General features: G+C 39.5%; 2 protein-coding genes across 4 annotated transcripts; one reads left to right on the forward strand and one right to left on the reverse strand.

Annotated features, from left to right (window-relative positions):
* Window positions 1-398: 398 nt before the first annotated feature.
* tubgcp5 (tubulin gamma complex component 5) lies at window positions 399-11,955 on the reverse strand. The gene is made up of 23 exons (XM_066664185.1): window positions 11,432-11,955; window positions 9,750-9,803; window positions 9,552-9,660; window positions 9,092-9,188; window positions 8,927-9,006; window positions 8,368-8,503; window positions 8,069-8,186; window positions 7,664-7,753; window positions 7,351-7,444; window positions 6,961-7,219; window positions 6,404-6,606; window positions 5,652-5,767; window positions 4,951-5,219; window positions 3,605-3,803; window positions 3,219-3,407; window positions 2,865-3,047; window positions 2,692-2,776; window positions 2,448-2,568; window positions 2,111-2,262; window positions 1,758-1,883; window positions 1,361-1,449; window positions 1,122-1,222; window positions 399-1,000 (listed from the first exon to the last, which is right to left on the reverse strand). Exons 1-23 carry the CDS (start codon window positions 11,566-11,568, stop codon window positions 954-956), a joined length of 3,054 nt encoding a protein of 1,017 aa, XP_066520282.1. The 5' UTR covers window positions 11,569-11,955; the 3' UTR covers window positions 399-953.
* Window positions 11,956-12,329: 374 nt separating this feature from the next.
* chst7 (carbohydrate (N-acetylglucosamine 6-O) sulfotransferase 7) lies at window positions 12,330-24,768 on the forward strand. Of its 3 annotated transcripts, none has more exons than XM_066662809.1 (2): window positions 12,330-13,715; window positions 22,826-24,768. In XM_066662809.1, exon 1 carries the CDS (start codon window positions 12,414-12,416, stop codon window positions 13,704-13,706), a length of 1,293 nt encoding a protein of 430 aa, XP_066518906.1. In that variant the 5' UTR covers window positions 12,330-12,413; the 3' UTR covers window positions 13,707-13,715; window positions 22,826-24,768. The 3 variants fall into 3 exon arrangements, with proteins under 3 accessions (XP_066518906.1, XP_066518908.1, XP_066518907.1); XM_066662811.1 differs by lacking the exon at window positions 22,826-24,768 and adding an exon at window positions 22,603-22,808; XM_066662810.1 differs by lacking the exon at window positions 22,826-24,768 and adding an exon at window positions 14,781-14,973.
* The last annotated feature ends 99 nt before the right edge of the window (window positions 24,769-24,867 follow it).

Here is a 24,867-nt window from a genome sequence, read left to right on the forward strand (position 1 = left end):
CGTCCTTGTAGCATATTCTCTGAGGAAAAAGTGTTGCTATGGAATAATAATAGGTGGCTATGCAGGACATTGCGAACTCGTTGACGATGATAAACGATGTATTAAAGACCAGCTTCTTTTGCCGTTTAATTTCTGTCCGAGAGGGGGAATAATTTTGAACCTTCAATATATTGTTCCAAATTTCAAAACTTATATTCTTCCAGATAACAGGCCATTTTACAATACGTTATATATATATATAACTAAGGTTCTGTAATTAACAGCTTGACATCTTACTATCTGCCTGATTTATAAGTGCTTTACAATCTTAATTTTCTGGATGTGTTCCATTAATGAAATTACTAAGTTGTGGTGGAGACTAAAATGTTTAATTTGTGTTTTTTAGAGTCAGAAAAGGACATTACAGACTTCAATTAATGAATCATTTATTGCAACCAAACTGTCAGTGAATGAAGAAAAACATGTTTTTCATCAACATACGTACACACATAGAACAAGCTAATATACATATATACAAAACATTTTACATCTTTCTGTTTCTTAGGGAAAGCTGTCCCTATTTCCAGAAATTGATAAAAACACAACCAGTAACAAGATTTTTTCATTCAGATACGTTTAAACTATTTGTGACTTTAACAAAATGCTTTTAAATGTTTCTTTTGAGTTATGCAGTGACAATTTAAGTGTCTTGAAGGTAAAAGTCAAATAAAACATGTCCTTAATTCAAATACTGATTCATCCTTGATTTGAAAACATCAAGAGCAATATAACAATGTACAGGCAACATCCATGTTTCACTCAAGTACCACTTGCCACGCTGAATAAGACCTTTGTTGGACGCTGTCAGTCTCTCATCTGCTATGATGGTAGCTTGGCAGAGACTAGCAGATAAACAGAGTACAGAAGCAATAATACAGCTAGGCCAGTGTGTGGTGCTTGCAATTTAGTGTCATCTAGCACTGCTCAAAACCAGCCATCAGAGACAGAGCAAGGGACTCCACTAGGAGGTAAAACAGAAAATGAAAAGTTAGCAAACAGCACTAGACTTATCTTGCATAGAAAACACCAAACTAATGCAAGAGAGGAAGCAGTTAAACACAAAAACAAAGCTGCAGACTCACAATGAGGAAACGAACCCCTGCAGACAGCCTTATTCAGAATGGTCACCAAGAACATGTGACAGTTCTTAAAATCCGATTCCATTTTGTCAATGGACTCAATTCTGTAACAGATAAACAAGACACGTTTTAAACCCATTAAAGTATCCATAAAAATGTGATTAAGCTGGCTAAATAAATGTTATAATCATTTATACATTTTAGTTTGTGTGTGTGTGTTTTTTTATATATATATTTCTTACTTCCATGCACCAAAGCCAGCCTGCCATCGGTCTGAGAAGATGAGAACCAGATTAAGGACTTTCATAATAGCTTCTTTGACAAAACTTACCTGAAGGAACAGGGAAACACTCAGTTAAAATGTGGAAAGAAAGCTATACAATTTATACAATTTCCCCACTTATTCCATATGTAATATTACAGAAATTATTTGGGGGTGATTACTGACTAATACAAAAGAAGCAAAATTCAGACTTGGGAAACTGCAATTTAGATGACTCATCAAACCATCTCCAAGAATTGTAAGCACATAGGGAAGGGACATACTCCCCTAAAACCCAAAGAGCTTAACTAAGCACAAGTTTCAGTGAGATACTTCCCTAAAACCCAAAGAGGGATTTGTGGAAGTGTGCATCCTACCTTCTCTCTGAGAAGGCAGCGGTCATGTATGGTGGACAGATATCTGTAATGGATTTTTATGAGCTGATCCAAGTCTTTTGCCTCTTGTACTTGGTGTTGAAACTCCAGGCCTGTGCTGTGTAAGATCTGAAAAAATTTGAGCAAAGACAATTTGATATAAATTTAATTAATGTATTTTGCTTAATATCTGCTGGACTTTGAAAACGATCATCAAATGTATAAAAAAATAATCTGGCTAGGTTTCGGGCTGATCAAATATTAATTTACTAGCTAACAGAAACCCTGCTGGAAAATATAATCATCAGCTGTATTATGAACTTCCAAACTCAACTCAAAAAACAGGAAATACTAACTCTGGTCATAATGTAGTTGTGTAGACTGTTAACAAAATGCATTAGCTTGACTCTTAGTAGGAACATCCTGTGAATCTGCTGGTTTATGGGTTCTTTGGCTGTGTATTCTTCAGATTGGCCTCCTTCATGTCTCTTAGCAGCTGCTGTCAAATCTGTAGAGATATAACATTTTTAGCAGACAGAAAATCAGGTTACCTAAATCAATTTGGCTTGATCTATCTCTGTACTGGTTTCCAAAAATAGCTGGGACTGGTTTTCTCTAAGTTTGTATTGTCTTAATATATTTAAAAACAAACAATTATGAAAACATTTTAAACAAAGCATAAGCTAAATTTACCACTGAAGCGCAATGTATCCAGACTGTATTTGGCCCATTTAATTTGTAGAAGGAGCAGGAAAACTTGATTGTAGATTTTTTGACACTCTGAACTTATAACAATATCCACAGGCCATGGGACCTGGCGAATAATGTAATTATGTTATTCTGTTATTCAATTAAATACAAATTGCAATGCAAAATTTTATATATTAAAGAAAAAACATGTTGCCTAAAAACAAATGAAAAATATAGATTCCCTTACCTTATAACTTAATGTAAGACCATCAAGGTTATTTATTGGTTGTTTCTTCCTTGTGGTATCACTTGTCTCCAGAAAGATTGACAGTCTGTTAAATCAGCCAAAAAAGGTCAGTTAGGAAGAAAACTGGATAGGAACATCAATTAAAGCACAGTCTGTTACGGTTTAGGCAGTACCTGTTACTGTCCTCAAGGTGGCGCTGTCCTACAGCTTCCTGCAGCTGCACATTAAGGAAGGCCAGCTGCTGCCAGCTCTCCTTCTCTGGAACTTTGTCAAATATGGCTGTGTAGAAGTCATACATAGTATCACCAGCCTCTAAGAGAAAATAGTTTCTCATAGCTTGTAGGTATCCTAGTAACCTAAAAGAAGACATAAGGGCGATGAGGCAAGGCACAAAATAGCTCAGCCAGTGCTTTCAAAGGTAACACTACAAACTGTGTTAGACTAGACCAATGGTTTGAATACTAATAGAACAATTTGCATAGAGTGTATTCGAAGAAGATATCTGAAGTTTCAAAACAGGATGCTACCTGTAGTCCTTTTTGAGTGTTCTCATGAGATTGCCACAACATTCAATGTATCTCTTTTCAATGTGTGGATACAGGCAGGAGCGCAGGGTCAACTCAAATGTTTGACATGTCACTGATTCCGATGAACGGTCCACAATCACATCACCTCCAGAGAACTTCTCATGAAAGTCTTTCTGTTCCAAATACAACCTGGGGGTGACAGGGAAGACAATTTTTTCAATTATAAGGATCTCGGGATCCTTATTTATTTCAGTCTTCATTCATCGTTATTAAAAAGCTTACTTATGAGCAACTATGTTTTGATCATAAACTTTCGACATTCGAAATACTAAATTACTTGCAGACAGTTGTAGCCCTGCTGACGTTTGTGTAATGCATAAGCTCACCTAGCAAAATTGATTGCCAGTAGTGGGTCATGGATGTCATCCATTTCCAGATGACGTGCCACAATGGACTGCATCTTAATAAGGCTCCTCTTGGTAGCTTGTTGCTCAGTTACTGTATCTGTGGGAGACTCCTCTCCACGTCGCAGACGAGTCTGCACTGATTCCAGAAACAATGTATACACACTTTTCCTTTCGGCATCTGAAAGAGAAAACCCAACATATACATCATTACATAAAGCATACACAAAAACTGAAAGAGCTAAACAGCTTAATGGAGATGCATTGAATGGTTAATCAAAGCAATGCTGATCTATCATTAGCTAGAAATTTAACAATGCTAACAAAAACAGTCAACAGACAAACCCAATTAATTTTAATAAACATATTGTCAAAACTGGTGGCATGGTGGTGCAGCAGGTAGTGTCGGAACCACACAGCTCCACGGTCCTGGGGTTTGGGTTCAAGTCCTGCTCCGGGTGACTGTCCGTGAGGAGTTTGGTGTGTTCTCTCCATGTCTGCGTGGGTTTCCTCCGGGTTCTCCGGTTTCCTCCCATGGTCAAAAACACACGTTGGTAGGTGGACTGGCAACTCAAAAGTGTCCGTAGGTGAGTGAATGTGTGAGTGTGTGTCACCCTGTGAAGGACTGGCACGCTGGGTAGGCTCCTGAACCTTACCCTGAACTGTTCCTCTCTTGATTTTTGAGCACTGTTTATATTTGGTGTGTGATTGTGCTTTGGTCACTGAAACAGTTTTTTGTCAGGGTTGACATTTGACTTATTTTCGTTCAGTGTCGTCTTAATTATAGTCAAAACACAGCACGTCCGAACGACAGACCCTGTGTTTTTCTTTGGTACAAACTGCTCAAGTCGCTTGGTCGTCCTCTACGTGTAGGTTGCTTCCATGTGGCAGATAGAGGCAGAGTCACATGAATACAGCATGGTAGCGTGGATTTAAAGGGTCAGTACATGAACACAGAGTGTGGACATAACAGAATAAAAATAATTGATATAATCGATATAGAAAAGATGTTGTCGATTAGAAGTTCTGAATGTCAATTTGGATTCATTTTCAATTAATTGCCCAGCGCTGCATAATAGTGTCCTACCCATAGCTCTAACATTTCATACAGTTATGAAATATATTGTTCATTCATTCATTAATTCATTCATTCATTGTCTCTAACTGCTTATCCAGTTCTGAGTAACGGTGGGTCCGGAGCCTACCCAGAATTACTGGGCGCAAAGCAGGAACACACCCGGGAGGAGGGAAATGTATTGTGATAGACCAAAATACATATAAAATACATAAAATCATAATTTAAATTGCTTAATTAACCAGACTCTGACCTCTAGAAGATCCATCAATCTGCTCTGCCTCTTTGCAGTCCAGGTTTTTCAGGAGCTGCATGGACTTTCCTGCCATGATGATCTGCTTTAGAACAGGCTTGAGGAAGGACACCATGGTGTGCTGTCGGCAACTGGATCCCTGCTCTCCCCCAGAGCTTCCACTTGCAGCATCACTCAGCCTATCCTCGCTCTCCACTGCCTCAGAAACACTGTAAAGGGTGTAGGTGGCATACCAGAAGTCCCGGTGGTTCACAGGCACATCCTTGTTCCTTATGGACACAGACCAATAGCACAGTTAAGTGACTCACCTTTAGTGGGCTAGCATGGATATACATAATAAAATATATTACTGCCTTAATAATGAGTATTTTTTCCTGCATGCAAATGTTGCATCAGTTAATTTTAAATACAAAAATTAAAGAGCAAGTCCTGCCTTGATTTGACATTCATAAACATCTTGAAATCTCATTCTGATCAATTCATGAAAATACTCTGCATATTTAACCTATTTACATATATGCTGTCTCCATAAACACATTAAGCCTTTGTTTCTAACAGACACAATTTTATTTTTGCCAAAAGTGGTGCTTTGAAATTTTCATTCATTGTTAATTTTTATAATTCATTATTAATTAATTTATATAATTCCACTTAGAGGACATACATGAAGACAGACAAGCAGTAATACTATTATTCATTACCTCTGGATTATAAACTCTTTAGCCGGGTCAAACAAGTGACCATGAACAATCCACTCATCCACTATCTCGAGATATGGCCTGACTGTTTCAACCCAGAGCGAGAAGAGAATCGCCACCTGGAGACAAGATACAGACCATTACATAGGTTTTATATGCCATTATTATTTTATTAGTCTGTAAAGAACATGTGCTATATGGCAAGTACAGCACTGAATAACCACTCAGCATCCATTTGTTTACATACTAGTACATCCACAATGATACGGTTTTCCCACTTAAGGGCACATGATTAAATTTTGTTTATGATAGTTCACAGTTACCTTGCCCATAAACCAGTGGTGAAAGATAAACTTGAAAGGGAATTCTACTGATTTGTTTTTCAATTTCTCTTTAATTGTGAAGATTTTTAGGCCATTCCAACTCCATTCTAGAGAAGCTTTCAATATACTTGACCATTATACAAATAGTTTATCTCACTAATTCTCTAAATTCAGAAGATACATAAGTTCATTTCTCCTTAGATTTAAAAAAAAAAGGTAAATTGACCATATCTGCATTACATAATGCAGCATTTGGTTTCTATTAGCACCATTTTAAAGATGTTCCAGCAAGTTTCTCTATATAGCATCATTATATATCAAAGCCCTCTGAATGCCTTAGTTTACATCTCACCTCTGAATAATGCAGAGAATTAGAAAAATCCTGGAATCCCCCTTTATCTACTCAAATAAAAGATAATTACACAGACTTACAGACTGCTCAGAAGCTTCACCAACACTGTCATACTCAATGATGGCCTTGTAGAGGGTGTTGAGCAAGTGTGAGGCTCGTACTACGTTTGGTGTGCCAGGGGGAACCTCAGCCACTCCAGTGCAGAAAACCCTATGTAACACTGTGATCTGAGCCAGGTGAGGACTGAGCCTTTCCAGCACAGTAGACAGAGTCACAGTTTCATCTGCACAGACATCACAAACATTTACATCATTATAATGTTCATTTTAAAAGGACCTAACGATTGTGTCAAATATTATTAATGCAAAATTAAACAATGCATATATTAAAATTGAAGCAAATTCTAGGAAATGTTACGTGCTTGACATCTGTTAATTTATTTAATGTAATGTAATATGTTAATGTATTTATTGTTATAGGGGTAATGCATTATATTAAACACTGTAAAATTAATTTAAAAGGAGTCAATATAAATTTGATAAACATTCAGCGTCTTTGGGTTACTGAAAAGCGCTTTAAAAATTCCATTTATTATTATTATTATAATAGAAAAACAGAACATTTTAGAACTGTTTACCTTTGCCAATTATATCTTTCTCAATGGCTGTGAGCTCCTCTTTGAAGCTGGTAAAGTACTTGTACAATGCCCACACAAAGGCTTGGTAAGTTCTGAATGGGGGCTCTGAGCTTTTCTTGGATGAGGAGGAAGACGTTGTGTTGAGTCCAGGAGGGCATGGTTCTGCACTGTGACCAGTCACCTCATCAATGAACCTCTGGAGACGAAACACTGCTTGGCCATAGGCTGCTATATGTTCCAGCACTGAGTGCAGACAATTCTGTACCAGAGTCATAAAAATGGTCAGTTAACACCAAAAACCAGAACCATATTCACCTCATCAATTCTTCACCAAACAGGATCCTGCCTGTATCAAAAGTCTCACAACCACAAGATTCAGTTTTTACTCACATTTGTCAAGTGGGTGACCACCAAGTCATTCCTCACGCTTACTTTGCCATCATGGTGCTGAAAAATGAAAAGCTTCTTTACTCCAGAAAACAGCCTGAACAAAAAGCAAACAAAAGCATTTCAGTGAAATGGCAAACAATTAAATCCTTAACTCTGTCTAAATGACATCAGTCTCACAATTAAACTATAAATAAAAATAAAATAAAACAAAAACAACAACATTTAAACAGAAAGAAATTCAACAAAATATGTTAGTTGCAATAACATTATCATAACTACGTATACTACAACAGATTTAACCTCAAAGTCTTACCATATAGTTTCCCTAATTACTTGGGTTTCAGTAACAAAAGCTTTCTCCTCTGGCAGGTAGAGCGGGTCAGTGTTGTAGAGATGCTGATCCCTGCATAGAAAACGTAAGGAATTCCCCTCAATATTTCAAACCACTGATGAATGTTTTTATCAAGCAAAGCTTCTCTTCAGTTTTCTGGGTTCAGTTACTGCTGATATCTCTTGCAATGTTATAAGACTCGAGGTGGGTCAGAAGACAAGAAAGCAAACAGAATAAAGAAAATAAATAATGTAGAGAACTGCTGAAATGGGACACTACAGCTGCATGAATATGTAATATCCCACTAAATCATAGACAATCAAATCAATATCCAAAACCAAAGGAAATTTTAAAGGTGAAATGACAGAATACCAGTTATCATCTCACCAAACATTGAGCAGGTTAGAGTGCAGATGTAGGCTATGTGGAAACCGAGAAGAGTGGGAAACCCAGTATGGTGTCACAATATGCAGCTCCAACCAAGTCCTGGCATCTGGTTCACCCACTACATAAATAAGCAGAATGTCACTAACGTTATCCTCATCACTTAAATCCCCAGTTCTGATAACGATGATATTATTATAATACCATGATAAGATCTATGGAATTAAATGATGTTGATAGCTAACATCTGTTAGTTTTAGGTTTCCATTTTTGTTTGAATAATTTTGCAATAATGCCTTTACCTGTCCATGTCACTTGTACAGTCTTATTGTTCTGCTCCGGATCTTCCTGTGGTGTTCGGTCCGACTGAATCCCAGAATCTTCTCTGCTGATGAGTTGCTGGCTTTCTTCTTCTTCACTCTCATCTTCTGACCACTCCTGCAAAAAAACCCTCATATGTCAATACATATTCTTAAGAGGTTTTTAGAGCTACACTCACCTTCCAACATGTATGTGAATCCTGTGTGTGTGTGTGTGTGTGTGTGTGTGTGTGTGCATATTCAGCACAACATTACTGGCCAGATTCAATTTAACTGTATACGAAAAGCAACATTCGCTTAATGGCAAAACCCTGTAATATAATAGCCTTGCTTTTATGTCCTGGGTTCTAAATCAAACCGGCTGCTACTGGTACCAGTAGTCTCTATTAACTGATAGTCATGAATAAAGAATTTTCATATGACTTTCACAAAGCTTTGTGGTGAAGCAAGGAAACACAGGGACTATACTTCTGCTTCATATTTTATCCTGAAATTTATATGAACTTTACACTTAATGCAGTGTTGAGTTTAGGTTACTCACCGGGGTGTCTGGAAATGGGCCTGTATCAATATCCTCTCCTTCCATTAAGTACTTAGCCCAGTTAAAACTGTCTTCTTTTTCTGCATTAAGAAATTATTTGAATGATGAATTGCTGCTCCTACTGTTGTCTTTCTAAAACAAAAGTACTAACACAAGACAACTCACCTGATTCTTTCAGTCTGGGCCTTTCACTGTAATTAATGTTGGATGGAGAATCAGACAAGAAGAGTAGCAAGGCTAAAATGCCATGATGGATATCAGTCTGAATGTAAAAGAAAAAGGCAGAATTTCGCATTTGTATTTAGTGAATTTTAGGGCTAGTGCTGGTCAATATGAAATTATTTCATGATAAAAAAAAGGCAGAATTAGGAGTTATTCTGGGCATACTGACAGTACACTGAACAGATGTGCGTTTGTCTGGTTCAGGTAGATTTAGTGCAGTGTGATATGTGTAAAATGAGTAAAAACCAGAGTTCATTATTTTGTATAGTATGTTTGAACTATAGAACTTGATTGTATTTTGTCTACATCCTAAATGTAGTGATGCAGATTTTGTATCATGAAAATATCTTGAATTATGGAGCTGCTATATTTTTGCCAAATTACTCATGATTCATGGTCTTACCATGGCTGCCTCAGTATTTGGTAGAGGAGAGTTCAGAAATTCCTCTGTGAGTCTCATCCAGCTCTCTGCTTTACACAGGTCCGAGTGCACAATTAGCTTCTCATAGATCCTGAGAATCAAGAACGGTGAAAGAAACATCAGTTAATAGTAAAATAATAATCAAATAATAAACGTAGACTGCTGAAGCCTCATTCTTACCCTTTTATTGAGCGCTGTACTTTGTGACTGCTGACATCCAGGAAACGGTGAAACCTACCCAATGAAGAGATAAAAAAATATATTTGTTATTCTTAAGAAGCATGTTTTCAGGAAATATTTACTGAAGGAATTTATCAGTTTTCAAACCTGACAAATACTTAAGGATGGATATCTCCCACTCCAGAAGCATAGGGTGTTTAGGTGCTTGGCTTCCCTAAATGCATTTAATTGATTTTACACATTTGCAAGTCTTTATAAACAAATGTAACATTCCTTCGAAATACTAATCCAGATGTGTTTAGTCAGAATTTCGACATGATATAAATATTGTGTAAAAGTATCATATCAGCGATTGTCTACAATTTCCATAACACTACATCCTTATATTCTTATGTCTTCAACTGCTGCAAAAGACAAGGTGTTAGAACATACAGCATGGCCTTACAGACAAGTCTTGAAAAAGGTCTCACATAAAAAAAACCCTGAACACGTACAGTTGTGAGTTAACATAAAAAGTTTTTAAAAATCTGTGATATTTTGGCCTTTTTTCAGAGAATATTAATGATAATACAACAACCTTACTTTTATTCATGGGTAGTGATTGGGTGAAGCCATTTATTATCAAACAATAGTGTTTGTCCTTTTTAAATCATAATGACAACAGAAACTACACAAATGACCCTGATCAAAAGTATACATACCCAAGTCCTAGATACTGTCTATTGCCTCCTTTAACATCAGTGATGGCTTTAAGTCTTTTGTGGTAGCCGTGGATCAGGCACTTCATTTTCTTAGATTGTACAACTAGAACTAATTTTGTTCCAGAAAATATAAGGCTTGTCTCTATGCTGTTCGGCATAGTGTAAGCGGGCTGCTTTGTGACATTGGCATAGTAAGGGCTTTCTTCTGGTGCAGCTCATTTTTCTTGTGTATCCTTATTGTGCATATTGAAATAGTCACATTATGTTTTTCCTAAACGTAAAGTCCTGATATTATTTGAGAGTTGTTCTTTGCATCCTGAACAATTTTCCTGGCAGTTGTAGCTGAAATATTTTATTTACATCCTGACCTTGGCCGGGTTTCAAGAGAATCCCTCATTTTCCACTTATTAATTAAGAGTTTGAACACTGCTGATTGGCATTCTTAATTTCTTGGACATCTTTTTATATCATTTTCCTGTTTTATAAATTTCAACTATCTTCTCCTGCAGATCCTTTGATAATTATTTTTTCCCCTCTGGCTCGTAATCCACTGGATGAAACATGCACTCTGTCAGGAGCCCAGTAACTTACTGACTTTTTAATACACAAACACAAACACACTGATTACAAGCAAACATATTACAGTTAACTTACAGTAGCCATTTAAACCTGTGTGTACCAACTCGTGTGTATATTTTCATGCCAAAACTCCCAGCGTATGTATTTTATCAGGGTCATTTGTGTAGTTTCTGTATTCATTATGATTTAAAAAATAACAAACACAATTGTCTGATAATAAATGTCTTCACCCAACCACTAACCATGAAGAAAAGAAAATGTGTTGTATTATGATTCATGTGCTAAAAAAGGCACACAGTCAGGTAAATCAAACATTCTACCAGGATATGCATTCTTACGAGCACAACTGTATCAAACCCAATAAATTCAGTTTTACTGATATTAGGCTGTCAGCATACTCACTTGAAATTTGACCAAGCAAATTTGAGAGCCATTTGGAAGTTCTGGTCCTCTTCATCTTGAATTCCAGTCAGATGTGAGATGAGTCTCCTGACTCCTTGGTCCAGTTCTTTCTCGAATTTGGTCCAATGAGCTGCCATCCTGCAGAACACTTACAAGGGACCGTAGCTAATATACCACCTTTTGGTGAAGTAAAATAATTCTAAGTTACCACTCTACCCTCGATGTACGACACGTCATTTCCACACCGAGCTATTTCAGAGCCGCTGAGACACATGAAGAGAAACGTTACACATCCCAGCAGCACTCTTCACTAGCTAACACCAGACTAACGATAAGTTCAGGAAATTCAGGAGGTGCTCAGCCAGCAGACGACGGGAAACATGTCTATTCACAGTGTCTGTATGCTAAAGTGGGTCAGGTTTTATCCCTCTCGCTAAGATAATCATTAAGGCGCAGAAATGTATTAAAATAACTCGGCACTGTGTCAGTACCCCGCTGGGCTGTTTCTCCTTTTTTACCGCTCCTCCGCTTGTTGTCAAGTTCTTTCTGCGTTGGACACGAACATAACAGAACCGATCAACTCACTACCGCCACCTACCAGTCCGGAGACACACACACACACACACACACACACACTCTCTCTCTCTCTCTCTCTCTCTCTCTCTCTCGACAGATTTATTTGCTTGTGGTATTTTACGGGGCTGTAAGTTATATGCATGTATGTTGTACTATTGGCTGGTGGAAATGTTACACTGTCGCTGTATTTAGATTTATTTGGTTTGTTTCAGGGCTTTTATTTTGCCTGCTGTGCGTGTGTGTGTGTCTGTGTGTATATGTGTATATGCGTGCGCGGGCGTGTTCCATCGCCCCTCCCCTCCCCTCCCCTCCTCTCCTCTGGTGAGAAGGCAGGTCCTGTCTGTTCTGTCCTCAGTGAATTTTCAGCGGCGGCTCCAGCTCTGGTTTGGCCTCGAGCGCCGCGGCGATGAAGCGGAGGCTCCAGAAGAAGTACATCCTGCTGATCGCGGCGTACTCCGTGGCGCTCCTTCTCGTGCCGTACGTGCTGGACTATGGTGCTCACTCTCCGGGGAAGCAGCACGGTGTTCACCCGCAGCAGCAGCGGTGTCCGGAGCTGGAGAATACGGTGGCGCTATGGAGTAGCATCAACAGCAATAACGGCAACGGCACGGAGGCTGCGGCCGGGTGGAGGAGCGAGGAGAACGGCAACGGCACGAGGAGCGACGAGAAGATCCACGTGTACGTGCACGCGACGTGGCGCACGGGCTCCTCGTTTCTAGGGGAGCTTTTCAACCAGCACCCGGACGTGTTCTACCTGTACGAGCCCATGTGGAACATGTGGCAGGCGCTGTACCCTGGGGACGCCGCGAGCCTACAAGGCGCCGTGCGCGACATGATGAGCTCGCTCTTCCGCTGCGATTTCTCCGTGCTGCGACTGTACGCGGGGGACGGCAACGTCAGCACGGCCTCCGTGTTCGGCTGGAAGACGAACAAAGTGATCTGCTCGCGCCCGCTCTGCGCCGCGTACCGCAAGCGCTCCGTGGGACTCGTGCAGCCGGACGTGTGCGGGCGCTGTGCGCCGCGCGACCTCGCCGAGCTGGAGCGCGAGTGCCGCTCGTACCGTGCCGTGGTGATCAAGGACGTGAGGGTGCTGGACGCGCGCGTGCTCGCGCCGCTGGTGCGCGACCCCACGCTCAACCTGCGCGTCGTGCAGCTGTTCCGCGACCCGCGCGCCGTGCACAACTCGCGCCTGCGCTCCAAGCTTGCGCTGGTGCGCGAGAGCGTGCAGGTGCTGCGCAGCAAGAGGCGCGCGGACCGCTTCCGCGCGCTCCTGGCGCCGGGAGCCGGAGCGCGCGCCAACCGCGCTGAGAACTACGTGTCGGGGGCCATGGAGCTCATCTGCGACGCGTGGCTCTCGGACGTAATGCTCGTTTCGAGCGCGCCGCCGTGGCTGCGCGCAAACTACATGCACATCCGATACGAGGACCTGGTGCTGCGGCCCGTGGACGAGCTGCGGCGCCTCTACCGGTTCGCAGACCTCACGACGTCGCCCGAGCTCGAGGCCTTCGTGCTGAACATGACGCGAGGCCGCGGCTACAGCTCCGACAAACCGTTCCTCATCTCATCCCGAGACGCCAAAGAGGCCATCTCGGCGTGGAGGGAGCGCCTGAGCGTGCAGCAGGTCAACCAGGTGGAGGCATACTGCAGTGAGGTCATGCGCCTTCTCGGGTATCCGAAGAGGAACCAGGAGCAGACGTAGGGGCTACAGGTAACACACAACAACACTGTGACACAAGGGTGGTGGGGTTACACATAGCAGTGTGTGGCTGATCAACTCCATTCAGGCCATTTAACAGCACAATCGTTGGAGGCCTGTTTGGAGCTTCTATGCAAACTGTGAGGTTTATTCTCTATCAGGGTGCTGGAAGCAGAATAGCACCCACTGGGTATTGATAGCCAGAGGTAGGTCCATAAAATAAAATAATTCTCAGAATCTTGAATCATGGAGAGGATGCTTACTTTGTTCTCTTGCCACCTTTGCTGGTAGCTGCACCTGTTCCACACATGTCTGACTAGCACCTGCTGATAGTACCACTTAAAACACTGCTCTTACAGTAAGAGAGAGAGAGTTAGCAGGCTGTTTACATATATTAGCATGTCTGTTCTATGCAGATTGTTCTACTAGAATAGTATTATCGCCAGAACAGTGTTTAGAGGCCTCCAGCACATATACCAAGAGATCTCAGTCTTTTTTTTGTAGCTGGGAGCATGGAAGGACCTACCACAGATTCCTGCCAATCAACTAGTGGCTAACCACAGGCACACCAAACACTACCACTATTAAGACAGGGACAGCTACCATTTCACACCCAACTCCCATTAGCCACGTAGTAGTGTGTTTGTAAAGCGTCTCTCAGTGGTCTACTACAGTGTTTCCTAACACAGTCCCTGGACAACTCCAGACTATTCCCAGTTTTACTCACTCTCAGCTCCCAAGCTCAGCTGAACCAAGTAAGCGTGACGTAAACAACAAGAGCAGTGTGCTGAGAAGTGCCTTGTGCCTGAACAGGAAGTCACTGCTCTAGTGATGACAAAGGCACTTGTGTAATTTTGAACACTGAAGCTAAAAGGAGCGTAAATGTGCTGATGCTGTGCTTCTGTAGACTGCCATAAATATCCTTCAGCATCTTCGCTCAATATTTTCAGACGATCTTGAAGACAATACTCGTGAGTCTACACTGAGTCCAATTGGAAGCAATCACACCTGTTAAAATATCTATATATAATGGTCGCTGTCAAATGAAAAACCATGTTTGTTTTTGTATATTTTTAGTTTACTACATTCATTACATTTGAACACAGTGGCTGCACTTCTCACTCTGAAAAGAACCCACGCTGAATGGACCAAATGCTCCAAAATGACTTGAAGTAAATTCTTTTTACATTGACTTCCCCTGTACGTTAAGGAGGGGTATTTTTTTCCTATAAAGCTGCTATATTGGAGATATTTGTTTTCATTGGACAGCAATGTAAGGAACCCTAATATAATAATAAAGTGATATCCCTTGTCAGTTCCCCATGTTTAATGTAGGATTTCTGAATGACTAGCTCTGTTTCAGAATTGCCTCTCCCAGGTATCTTAAAATACTAAAAAAAATTCCATAACTCATTCAAAGGGCACTTTTTAAACAGACAATAGTGTGCATGCACAGTTGTATCAGGCTCATACCTATATCAGCAGATACATTTGTTTTTCATTCTGTTACTGAGACATAGGTGACATTGGGCTACAGTGTTAAAAGACTGCATTTTATTTTTGTACTGGATTTTCACCCTAAACATATGGGCGTTATATTTCACTGTTGGCATTCCCTCATGAAGGCGTATATCAGCTGCAATTTCTACATTGTATATTGTTTAGGCACTGGCAAATATGTACATAAAGATGATCAGTGTCAGCCCACAATTCCCACGATAATGAATCCCAAGTCAGCAGTAGCCTATATCTGTGAAGGGTTTCTGGTCTTTGATTCATCTCCCTGTACTGAGCCACTGTAACTGGACTCAAGTATAATGAGGACATTTAGACAATGGGAGTGCAAGTAAATGCTTGAAATGTGAGCCAATTTATTCCCACAAGCAGACAAGTCATGTCACACCTATGCTGCTGTCGCAATGCTGCAATTAATAGAAGAATGTCTGTGAATTGTTGCTAGTTTCAGATTAAAGGCTAAAGCTGCTCAGATGAATTTGTGAAATATTCATAGCTGGGGATGCACAGATCATGATCATTTATGGTTGATTCTGATGGCCGATTTTTTATTAGGCTTTTCTCTAAAGCCAAGTGTCAGTTGGCTCAATAAATAGATTGCATTGTTAAATCATAAACAGTCTAACTGCAGTAAAGTGTTTATAAGTAAGAGGTAAGACAGTTCCAGTCATGCATATCTACTAAGATCACATCAGATCTAACCTCTTTGTTTCACGTAAACTAGGTAGAGTACACAAAACATTGTTTTCCTTATTGTCATCTCCTGTTTTCCCAGAAGACCTATGGGAAGCAACTGCTTTGTAAAATGCTCTACAGATTTTTTGCCACAGCTGAGCCCTCAGAGTTCATAAGAGTTCCTTTAGCCCTCTTCCCATGAGAGATTTATTGAACTAATCAGGCTGCATCACGACAGAGATGATTAATCATTTCCAAAACAATGGAGGGCATTCTTCTTCAATTAGCCAAGCGTAATACTGATAAAAAGTAACACCCAAAATTTGCTTAGTGACATCATCTGTTTATTCACACACCCAATCAGGATGAGAGGAAAACAAAAAGGGGGAGGGGGGTTCCCACAGCAACAAGAAAGATAGAGATGAACATGCCAAGTGCAGAGTCATTGTTGCTACTATTATAATTACTATTTGTAGCGGTAGTGTTATCTGGAACTTATAGCTAGTATCTGATGTGACTGGATAGCCGTCTGTTTCAGATGCAGGGTTTTTTTTTTTTTTTTTTCGTTGTTTTGGTTTTCTTCATTTTTCTTCCCCATCAGCACAAACCTGCTCCATGTGAATACAGCCTCTGGCGATATTCGGTTTGATCAACAGACAACAAAAGTTACAGAAAGTAACCTCAAGTGGCTTGGACAAAAAGCTTCTAATAATAGCAGAATACTCTGAAGAGAGTAAGTTGATTTTTTTATTAACAGAATGTAAAGCGGTTTGAATGGGAGTCAAATACAAAACAATAGTGGCATACCTGCAAACCACAGGATTTTGATTCCCCCTGCACGAGTAACACCTTTAACAGATTCAGGTTTTTTAGAGCAGGAAAAACTCAATCTACAGCACAGGGGCCTGGAGATGCCAGAAGCTGAACACACTATGAGACACTGTTTCATTTGTCTTTTACTAATAGTTCAATAGTCTCTCGATAATAGTGTGAATAATTATGCACTTCGTGACTTCACAAAGTCACATTTACAGGAAGATATAAACAACTGTTTGAATGTAGTGCTTTGTGTCTGCTTGAACTTTTTGTTGACAGAAAATAAGAAGGGACTGTAAAAAATCATGGCTGCAGGAGTAAACAACCTGACGGAGTTTGTTTTTAATGTTATCTTAGAATAGGGGTGAAGATAAATGGCAGACTTTAATACCATTGTCAGGAGAAAACTGCAGACCTTTATCCACATGTATAACGTAAATACAGAAATAACAAGCTAGCAAGTTGGTTCACTAGCTACCTCTACATATAACCTCAAAACTTGCTACTTTAACAATGTAAACTTTATCCAGACATACAGCTACCTCTAAATCTTCAGTAGCAACAGTTATGTACACTGCCTGGCCAAAAAAAAAATAATCATTTTTTGGTCATGGTGTGGTACTGTTTTGAAAATTTTGCCAGAGGTCTTGTTTAGATAATGGGAGAGTCAAACCACTCAGTAAAATCTTCTTTAGCACATCCAATTAAAAACCAAAGGAGGACAACTAGCAGAGGTAATTTATGTGTGAAAATTATTCCTCATATTCCTTGAACCACATTTTCACCCTCTGAGCCAGATAAATCTTGGCATTGTTGTTCTAAAATATATAAATAAAAAATTCTGAGCCTGGACCTGGACTTTTACATTTAGCACTATGCATGATGGATTGCTTTGCGTGCTTTCCTGCCTTACCTGATGCGCCTATCCCTCTGGAGTAGTGTGAATATAGACTCATGATACCACATGACTTGTTTCCATTGTTCCTGAGTCGAGTCATTATGATCCCTATCAAATGGAATCCTTTTTTTTCCTGTTAGCCTCAAATGCAAACAGTACATATCACCACATAGATCTTCCAAACAAATTTGCTGTTATATCGATCGCGAACACTATCCTTACAGATCTGAACAATGTACTTGACGCCTTTCCATTTCCGGTAATTTCAGCAATCTCTTCAGCAAGTTGTATTTTTTCCCCTGGATGCAGGCCCACAATTTGACCCTCCTGGAACACCATGACATCTTTAACACAACCATGGGACACATCTTCTGTCATAATAAGACTTTTCTCAGTTTTCTCGTAAATGGCCACTCACCATAACACAAATTCAGGGTTTATGATGTCTTAGAATCTTGTTATTTGTTTAAAGTCACTTAGCTAGATATTTGTCATCCAAGAGCACTAGCAGAAATATTTGGCATATTTCCATATTTGCTGCCTGTCAGACAGGCACCCTGAACAAAGCAGGTCAGACATGACAGTGGTCAGGAAATTGATACTTTACTAGGAAGAGAAAAAAAATGAGAAAGAAAACACGATCAGGAAGCAAGACAAAAGAAGAACATCTCAATGAAGGGCTTAAAAATGGTGGCTTCTTTCACTGTGTGAGAAAATCATATGGTCACAGGATTTTATTTTTCTCTTACTTACTTATTTACTGTAGAGTGAATATCATAAAGGATATTTACAATGAGATTATTTTCATCTTATTCGACTAGGGTTTGTATTAGGAAAAGAAAATGAGACTTTGAATTTGACGTTAAAAGATTAACAGTCATTTAAATATTCGGAAGGATCATCAGTATCACTCTTTATTACTATGTAAAAAACTGGCTGTTGATGACAACATTTACTGTTTCATTGCTCAGGGCAAACAGTGAAATGACAGATTAAATGGCCAAATGTTTTTGAACATCCAACACATCCAACATGCCTTCTGAAATGGAGGGTATTAATAGCTAGTTTGTTCTCTTTTGGAGTAAAAATGCCTACCCTTCTGGGACAGCTTTATACCAAGTGTTCACATTTCTGCAAAGACTTTTTGGCATTCCGCAACAAGAGCATTAGTGAGGTCAGGTACTGCTGTTGGAGGATTAGTTCTGGATCACAAATACAGCTCCATCTCTTACTAGCTGGCAATCCATAACTCCAGAGAATATAGTTCCACGGATTCACAGCCTAGTGACGGGAGGCTTTATACCTCTCTATCCGTGGCTTGACATTCAGCAGTGCTGGGGCTTTATACATTAGGCTCATGTGCAGCGTGTCCACAGTATCCCATTTTATGTAAAGTTTTTATATGGTGATAAAGCAAGCTTTGTTGTCACAAGTGAACAACTGCATTCACCATACGGGCACCTAGCAGTAGTTGAGAGAAAAAAAAACAGGTTTTCTAAAAGTTTCTCTAAAAAAAGTGGGTTTCTACAAACATTTGGACATTTAATATAGGTTGGAGGTGCAAATGTCCATAAATCAGCTTGTTCTGGCCTAAGTTTAACTACCATCATATGCCATATGCCCCTAGGTATAGAGGTTATGAAAACACAGCAAGCTTATTTGTGTGTATGCAAAGTTAGAAGGGCATATTAGCAATAACTGTACTCACTTCAGTCATGTGACTAAAACGTTCTACTTCTTACATCAGCAACCTATTTATATTCTACCCTGTTCTGTCTGGTCACATAGAATGGAAACCGAACTGCCGTTGCCATGACAAAACTACCATTTATGTTAGATTCGGCCGGAACATGCAGATGAATAGCAAAACCTACAGCTGAGCTCTTAGATCTCAGAGGAGCCATTAAACACATATTTCAGAGATACTAAACTGCAGCATCAAGTCTGAGTACAAAAAATGTCTACCATTAACAGGTGGAATGCATCTGACAAAGTCTAAACTTTTCTACCAATTGTAAGAACATTGCCAATGGCAAGTAGAACAGCTGATAGAGGTGCTAAAATATACTGGTGACAAAAGCCACTGGTCAGCTCTTTGTTTGCCTGGAGTTCCGTATCACTTAATTACTTTTACTGCATTAGACAAGTTCACTGCTAGTGTTCAGAGTTCCTTCTCTGTCTGGCTCCAACAACATAGTATTGTATTAAATGTCCATGCATCAGTGTATTAGGCTTATATGGTGACTGTTCACTTCAGTTTTTTTATAATTATTTAATTATTTTTCAGCTCATTTGTATAAGGTTTACATATTTGAACCCTGACATTTAATTTATAATAGCAGTGTTTTTATTAAAAAAAACAACAACTGAAAACCCATTAACCACCTGTGAAAATAGACAGCTGCAGCTTAACTGTCAGCAAGGCTACGTTCACACAGCAGATAAAAGTGGCCCAAATCTGATTTCGTGACCAAATCTGATTTTTTTTTGTTCTGACATCAGTCTGAACAGATCACGATCCTGAATTGACCCACATGTGCAAAAAAACAATGCTTCAGGTGCTGACCAGAAGAAAATGTCAGTGTGTTTCTAACTAAGCTCTATATTAGAAACAGGGCATTCATTAAAGACTGTAAAGTATATTAAAGTGTGTACAGATGTTTCTTTCACTCTAAGCACAAATTTCCCGGGCCTCTCACGAACACGTCGTCTCCAAAGAGAACTAGACGAGTGCCAACATGAGTTTATTCCATGATCCATATTTATACAGCTTCATAACGACATGAATAATATAAAACTGATATAGATATAGAACGACTAAAAAGGAAGCTTTTCTCTTGTTTGTTTTATAAAAAAACACTTTATACAAACGTCCATGTGTTTTACTATATCCAGGATTATTATACCCAGGAACCTGGATTAAGGAGTTTCATGATTTTCATTTCCAAATATTTTTTACAAAACGAAAAATTCTTTGACCAGTCTGTTTCCATGCCCTGAACACCTGAATAAGATAAAAGTGCTTCCGTAGCCCGGAGATCATTCTCAGCGGCCGGAGTGACATAAAAGTCAGAATCGGATCTCAATACCATATATAAAAAGTGGCCCAAATCAGATTCAATGCGATTTGTGTTGTTCACACAGCCACAAACATGACACATCTGTCTCACATATAACGAAACAGATCAGATTTGGGCAACTTTTACCTGCTGTGTGAACGTAGCCTAAGGTTTTCAAAATTGACCAAAGTGTTTTTGAGGTGTGAAACTGTGTTTTTTGAACAAATCTCAATAACGTGAACACCTCAGGGTCAAAGAACAGTAACTATTCATCCAGTCCCAACATATACACGTACGCTGAGAAGAATCAGCGCTGTTTGAAGCATGAAGTTAGAAGGGCTCAGTATATATTCAGTACAAGCCCATGCCCTGATCCCATGGACACTTTCCATTAGGGGAGCATTTTAATATGCACATTCTGTTGAAGTAAAGGAGCTGGAAATTCAGGAGTGACGTCTAATATCATTTTGTATTTTCAAAAATAATCAGCATTCAGTAGTTTTAATTAAATTGTGCTTTAGTGACACGCTTTACTTAGACTCGTGTGTTCATGACAATATCCTCATAGTTGGAACAGAACCTTGCTTCTCAGAAATGGAAACATTTATACAAGACAGAGAAAACTTTTTAACATTAAAGCGGAAACAGAGAAATGATTTAATCCAAGTGGTTTTGTTCTTTCAGTTGAGTACTTCATACAAAAGTTATCCTTACACTTTTAACTATTATTTTCTCATCTGTTGCATGTTACTTTCACTGTAGTTACTGAATAATGTGTTACATTATATTTTTTACATTTAGTAAATGAATAATAAGCTTGCTGTTCAATGATTCAGTGGTATAATGCTTGTAGCCAGTCAGATGTGGTTTAAATTAACATCTTATAAAGTTGATGACTTGTCTTAATTTAACACAAACCACAGAAATGACATGATAAGCAGAGATCTTTACAAATGACAGTACAGGTAACAGGCTGATTTAAATGTTTTGGGAGGGCTGAAATTTATGAGTGTCCTTGTAAATTGTTAAGCTCAGTGATTTATAGATTATGCGGATTAGGTATGTAAGCACATGGGTTTTATCTGGATATGTTAATGATCTCAACCAGTAGAGTATGGTGCTAAGATAAAGTAGGAAAAAGTATATTCTCTCTGTAGAACTGAAGTGTTCAGTTAATTTCAGTCAAATATGAAGTTCAAATTTACACAGCATTTTTTTGGTTCTGAATTAATTAATTCATTCATTCATTCATTCATTGTCTGTAACTGCTTATGCAGTTCAGGGTCGCGGTGGGTCTGGAGCCCACCCAGAATTACTGGGCGCAAGGCTGGAACACACCCTGGAGTGGTGCCAGTCCCTCACAGTGTGACACACACACACACACACATTCAGTCACACCTATAGACACAAGTCGCCAATCCACCTGCCAACGTGTGTTATTTTTGGCTGTGGAAAGAAACTGGAGCATGCGGAGAAAACCCCCACGGTCACAGGGAGAACACACCAAACTCCTCACAGACAGTCACCCGGAGCAGGACTTGAACCCACAGCCTCCAGGTCCCTGGAGCTGTGTGACTGTGACACTACCTTTAGTTCTGAATGTGATACTTAAATGAGAATTCCAGCCATTGTTCAAAATGTCTGCATAATCCAATCAAACCAATGTTAAAATGTAAAATTAAAAAAGCCTACCATCTCTGAATTGGTCAGTGATGGTGAAAGTCCAAATGTTTCTTCAGACTAGAAGGTTATTAGATTGAACGGTTATGAATCAATTCAGTAACAGTATGGTGTGGTACATGGACGCTTTGAGGCAAGATCGTTTCAGATTTGCCTCTTTCCCCTTTATCAAAACACAGCATTTAAAAACTCACAGTACACATGCATGTTCACTGTTCATTTTAGTTAGCAAGAAAACCTGCTGTTTGCATTGCAGACATCACCATTGTAACGAAATGTGTGTGCTACAGTAGACAAGCATCAAGCAATTCAGAATGACTCTGTCTCCGTCAGTGATTGAATTATGGAGAAAGGTAGATATATTTATGTTTTACGTCTGTTTACTGCACCATACACACAGCTGCACTGAACATTATAATGTTCTCTGGAGATCAATAAAATTGACCACATCTTCATGTTTATGTCTCTGTTCATTGCAGGAGCTAGAGGAGGAGGACTGTGAGAGCAGAGCAGAGTCAGGGGCGGAGATAAAGCTGCAGCGGGAGGTGTGAAGGCTGGCACTGAGCTGCGAGGGACTGACACTATGAATGTTTCCTTTCCTGGGAGCGGCCTCCAAAGCAGCGGGGGGCCGAGCTGGACAGACCTATGTGAGGGAGACTGACAAAAAAGAAAAAAAAAGAAAAACACTTGCCTCAGATGACCAAACCTCCTCCCCACCACTTCCTGAGGGAAAAACTCTAACAACAACTGTGAGCTTGAATGAGAAATAGACGAAGGTTACACAAAAGAGAAAGAGAGCGTCTCGGTCTGGGCTATGTCCTGACGGCCAGATTTCATCAGCACTAATCCTTCTACAATCCCCAACAGCCCCTAATCAGCCACAGGAGATGGAACCCTGTGCCTTTGGGCCAATCTGTGTGTCTGTGTGTGTGTGTGTGTGTATGTATACGGTCAGCCTAGGTTATGGGAACTTAGGAGATGTGTGTTTGGCTGTCCTACATCTTAGCTTTAGCATGCTGTTGTTGGGGTCCCTAGAATTAGCAAAATCTAAACATTCCTGAAGGCAGTATTGCTAAATGTCCACAAACATTTAAAACTCATTGTAGGTAATGAACAACCTTCAAGAGAGCCCAAAAATACAAGGTGACACCTACTTTAAAAGAAAAAAAAATGGAGAGGGAAAGGAAGACACCGTTCCCTTCTACAGGACAGTTTGCAATTGTGTAAAACTCCATGACAGTGCCTCAGGCACCACACGAGAATTTTGCAGCCAGCAGCCCATACTGTGTGTGACACTCACTGTATGATGGACAAACATTCAAATATTTAAATGGACAGTACCTAGACCAGGGGTCTAAAGTTTAGGTTCTGAAAGGCTAGAGTCCAGTAGAGTTTAGTGAGATCCCTCCCATAACACACTAATGAAGGCAGTAAATAACTAATGATTTGAATCTGGGGAGTGTTTCATAAAGCTGAGGGGGTATACCACTATGCAAAACTTTGATCTGAGGATTGTCCAATAGAAATATCTTTTGGCTCTTTTCCAATTGGACAGGCTTGACATTGGACTCAAGTTGTCTGGCAAAGCTGATCCAGCCAAACTAAGCCCAATGTTTAAGGGCAGTGTGATGTCTCTCAACACTTGTTTATTAGACTATTAAAGTATTATTTTGGCTTTATTAAAGGTATGTTGAGTTATGCCTATGCCTGGTAGCAGAGTGACCCAAGTTATTAGAATCATCGTTACAGATTCAAATCATTAGTTAAAAATTACTTCCTGGTTTCTGCTTATTTATTTTGCACACTAGAATTTCATAGACATAAATGAACTTTTAAACATGTCTGGATGAATCAGTAACAAGTGGTGAACTCAACATAGTACTTAAATCATGCTTGGTGCTAGAAGCAGATATCATGCCTATACAAAAAATGGTAAATATGGTACAATGAACATTTCAGTACATCTTCAGAACACCATGTCAGGATTCGGATATTAGATAAGATAGCTCAGGAAAAAACACATGAATAAAATCATGTCTCTGCCATTGTACTTCAGCCAAAATAGCTTCAGACAAGAAGACATCAGGCTGAACTAAGTCGTCTCAAACTCAGTTGTATGTGTGTCATTTGAAATTTTACTCATTTATATTTAGATTAATTACAGTATTGTGGTCAAAATAACAATTTTTTTTTTAAAACAGATTAGTGTCCATCTACATTTTTTCTTAAACATTTACTGCAGTTATTTTCCACACAGTTACCTGAATAAGGTAATTTAGGCTTAATTTATCTGGCTAAACTGAGAAAGTTTTGTTTTTTTTATTTAACCAGATACCCTTGTAAAATATCACACATCTGTTTAAACATGGAAAATAACCAAACTCTAGGATTTCAGCACTATAGGACTAGAATCAATGATCCTGACACGCAAAGCAAAGGGGGGGAAAAACAAAAAACAAAACAAAACAAAAAAACAAATATACTTTAAAATGTCTGTTATGTCAAGAATGCTGAGTACCTT

This window comes from Hoplias malabaricus, chromosome 3 (assembly GCF_029633855.1).
Source record: "Hoplias malabaricus isolate fHopMal1 chromosome 3, fHopMal1.hap1, whole genome shotgun sequence".
Lineage (NCBI taxonomy): Eukaryota > Metazoa > Chordata > Actinopteri > Characiformes > Erythrinidae > Hoplias > Hoplias malabaricus.

Excerpts from the sequence above, each read along its gene's own strand:
- tubgcp5 (XM_066664185.1), bottom strand. The coding sequence starts at position 11,568 with ATGGCAGCTCATTGGACCAAATTCGAGAAAGAACTGGACCAAGGAGTC. Across the intron at positions 7,754-8,068 it reads TCTAACCTGCTCAATGTTTG|GGATCAGCATCTCTACAACA; the intron begins GTGAGATGATAA and ends TTTTCTATGCAG. Across the intron at positions 6,607-6,960 it reads GAAAGATATAATTGGCAAAG|ATGAAACTGTGACTCTGTCT; the intron begins GTAAACAGTTCT and ends ATGTCTGTGCAG.
- chst7 (XM_066662809.1), top strand. The coding sequence starts at position 12,414 with ATGAAGCGGAGGCTCCAGAAGAAGTACATCCTGCTGATCGCGGCGTAC.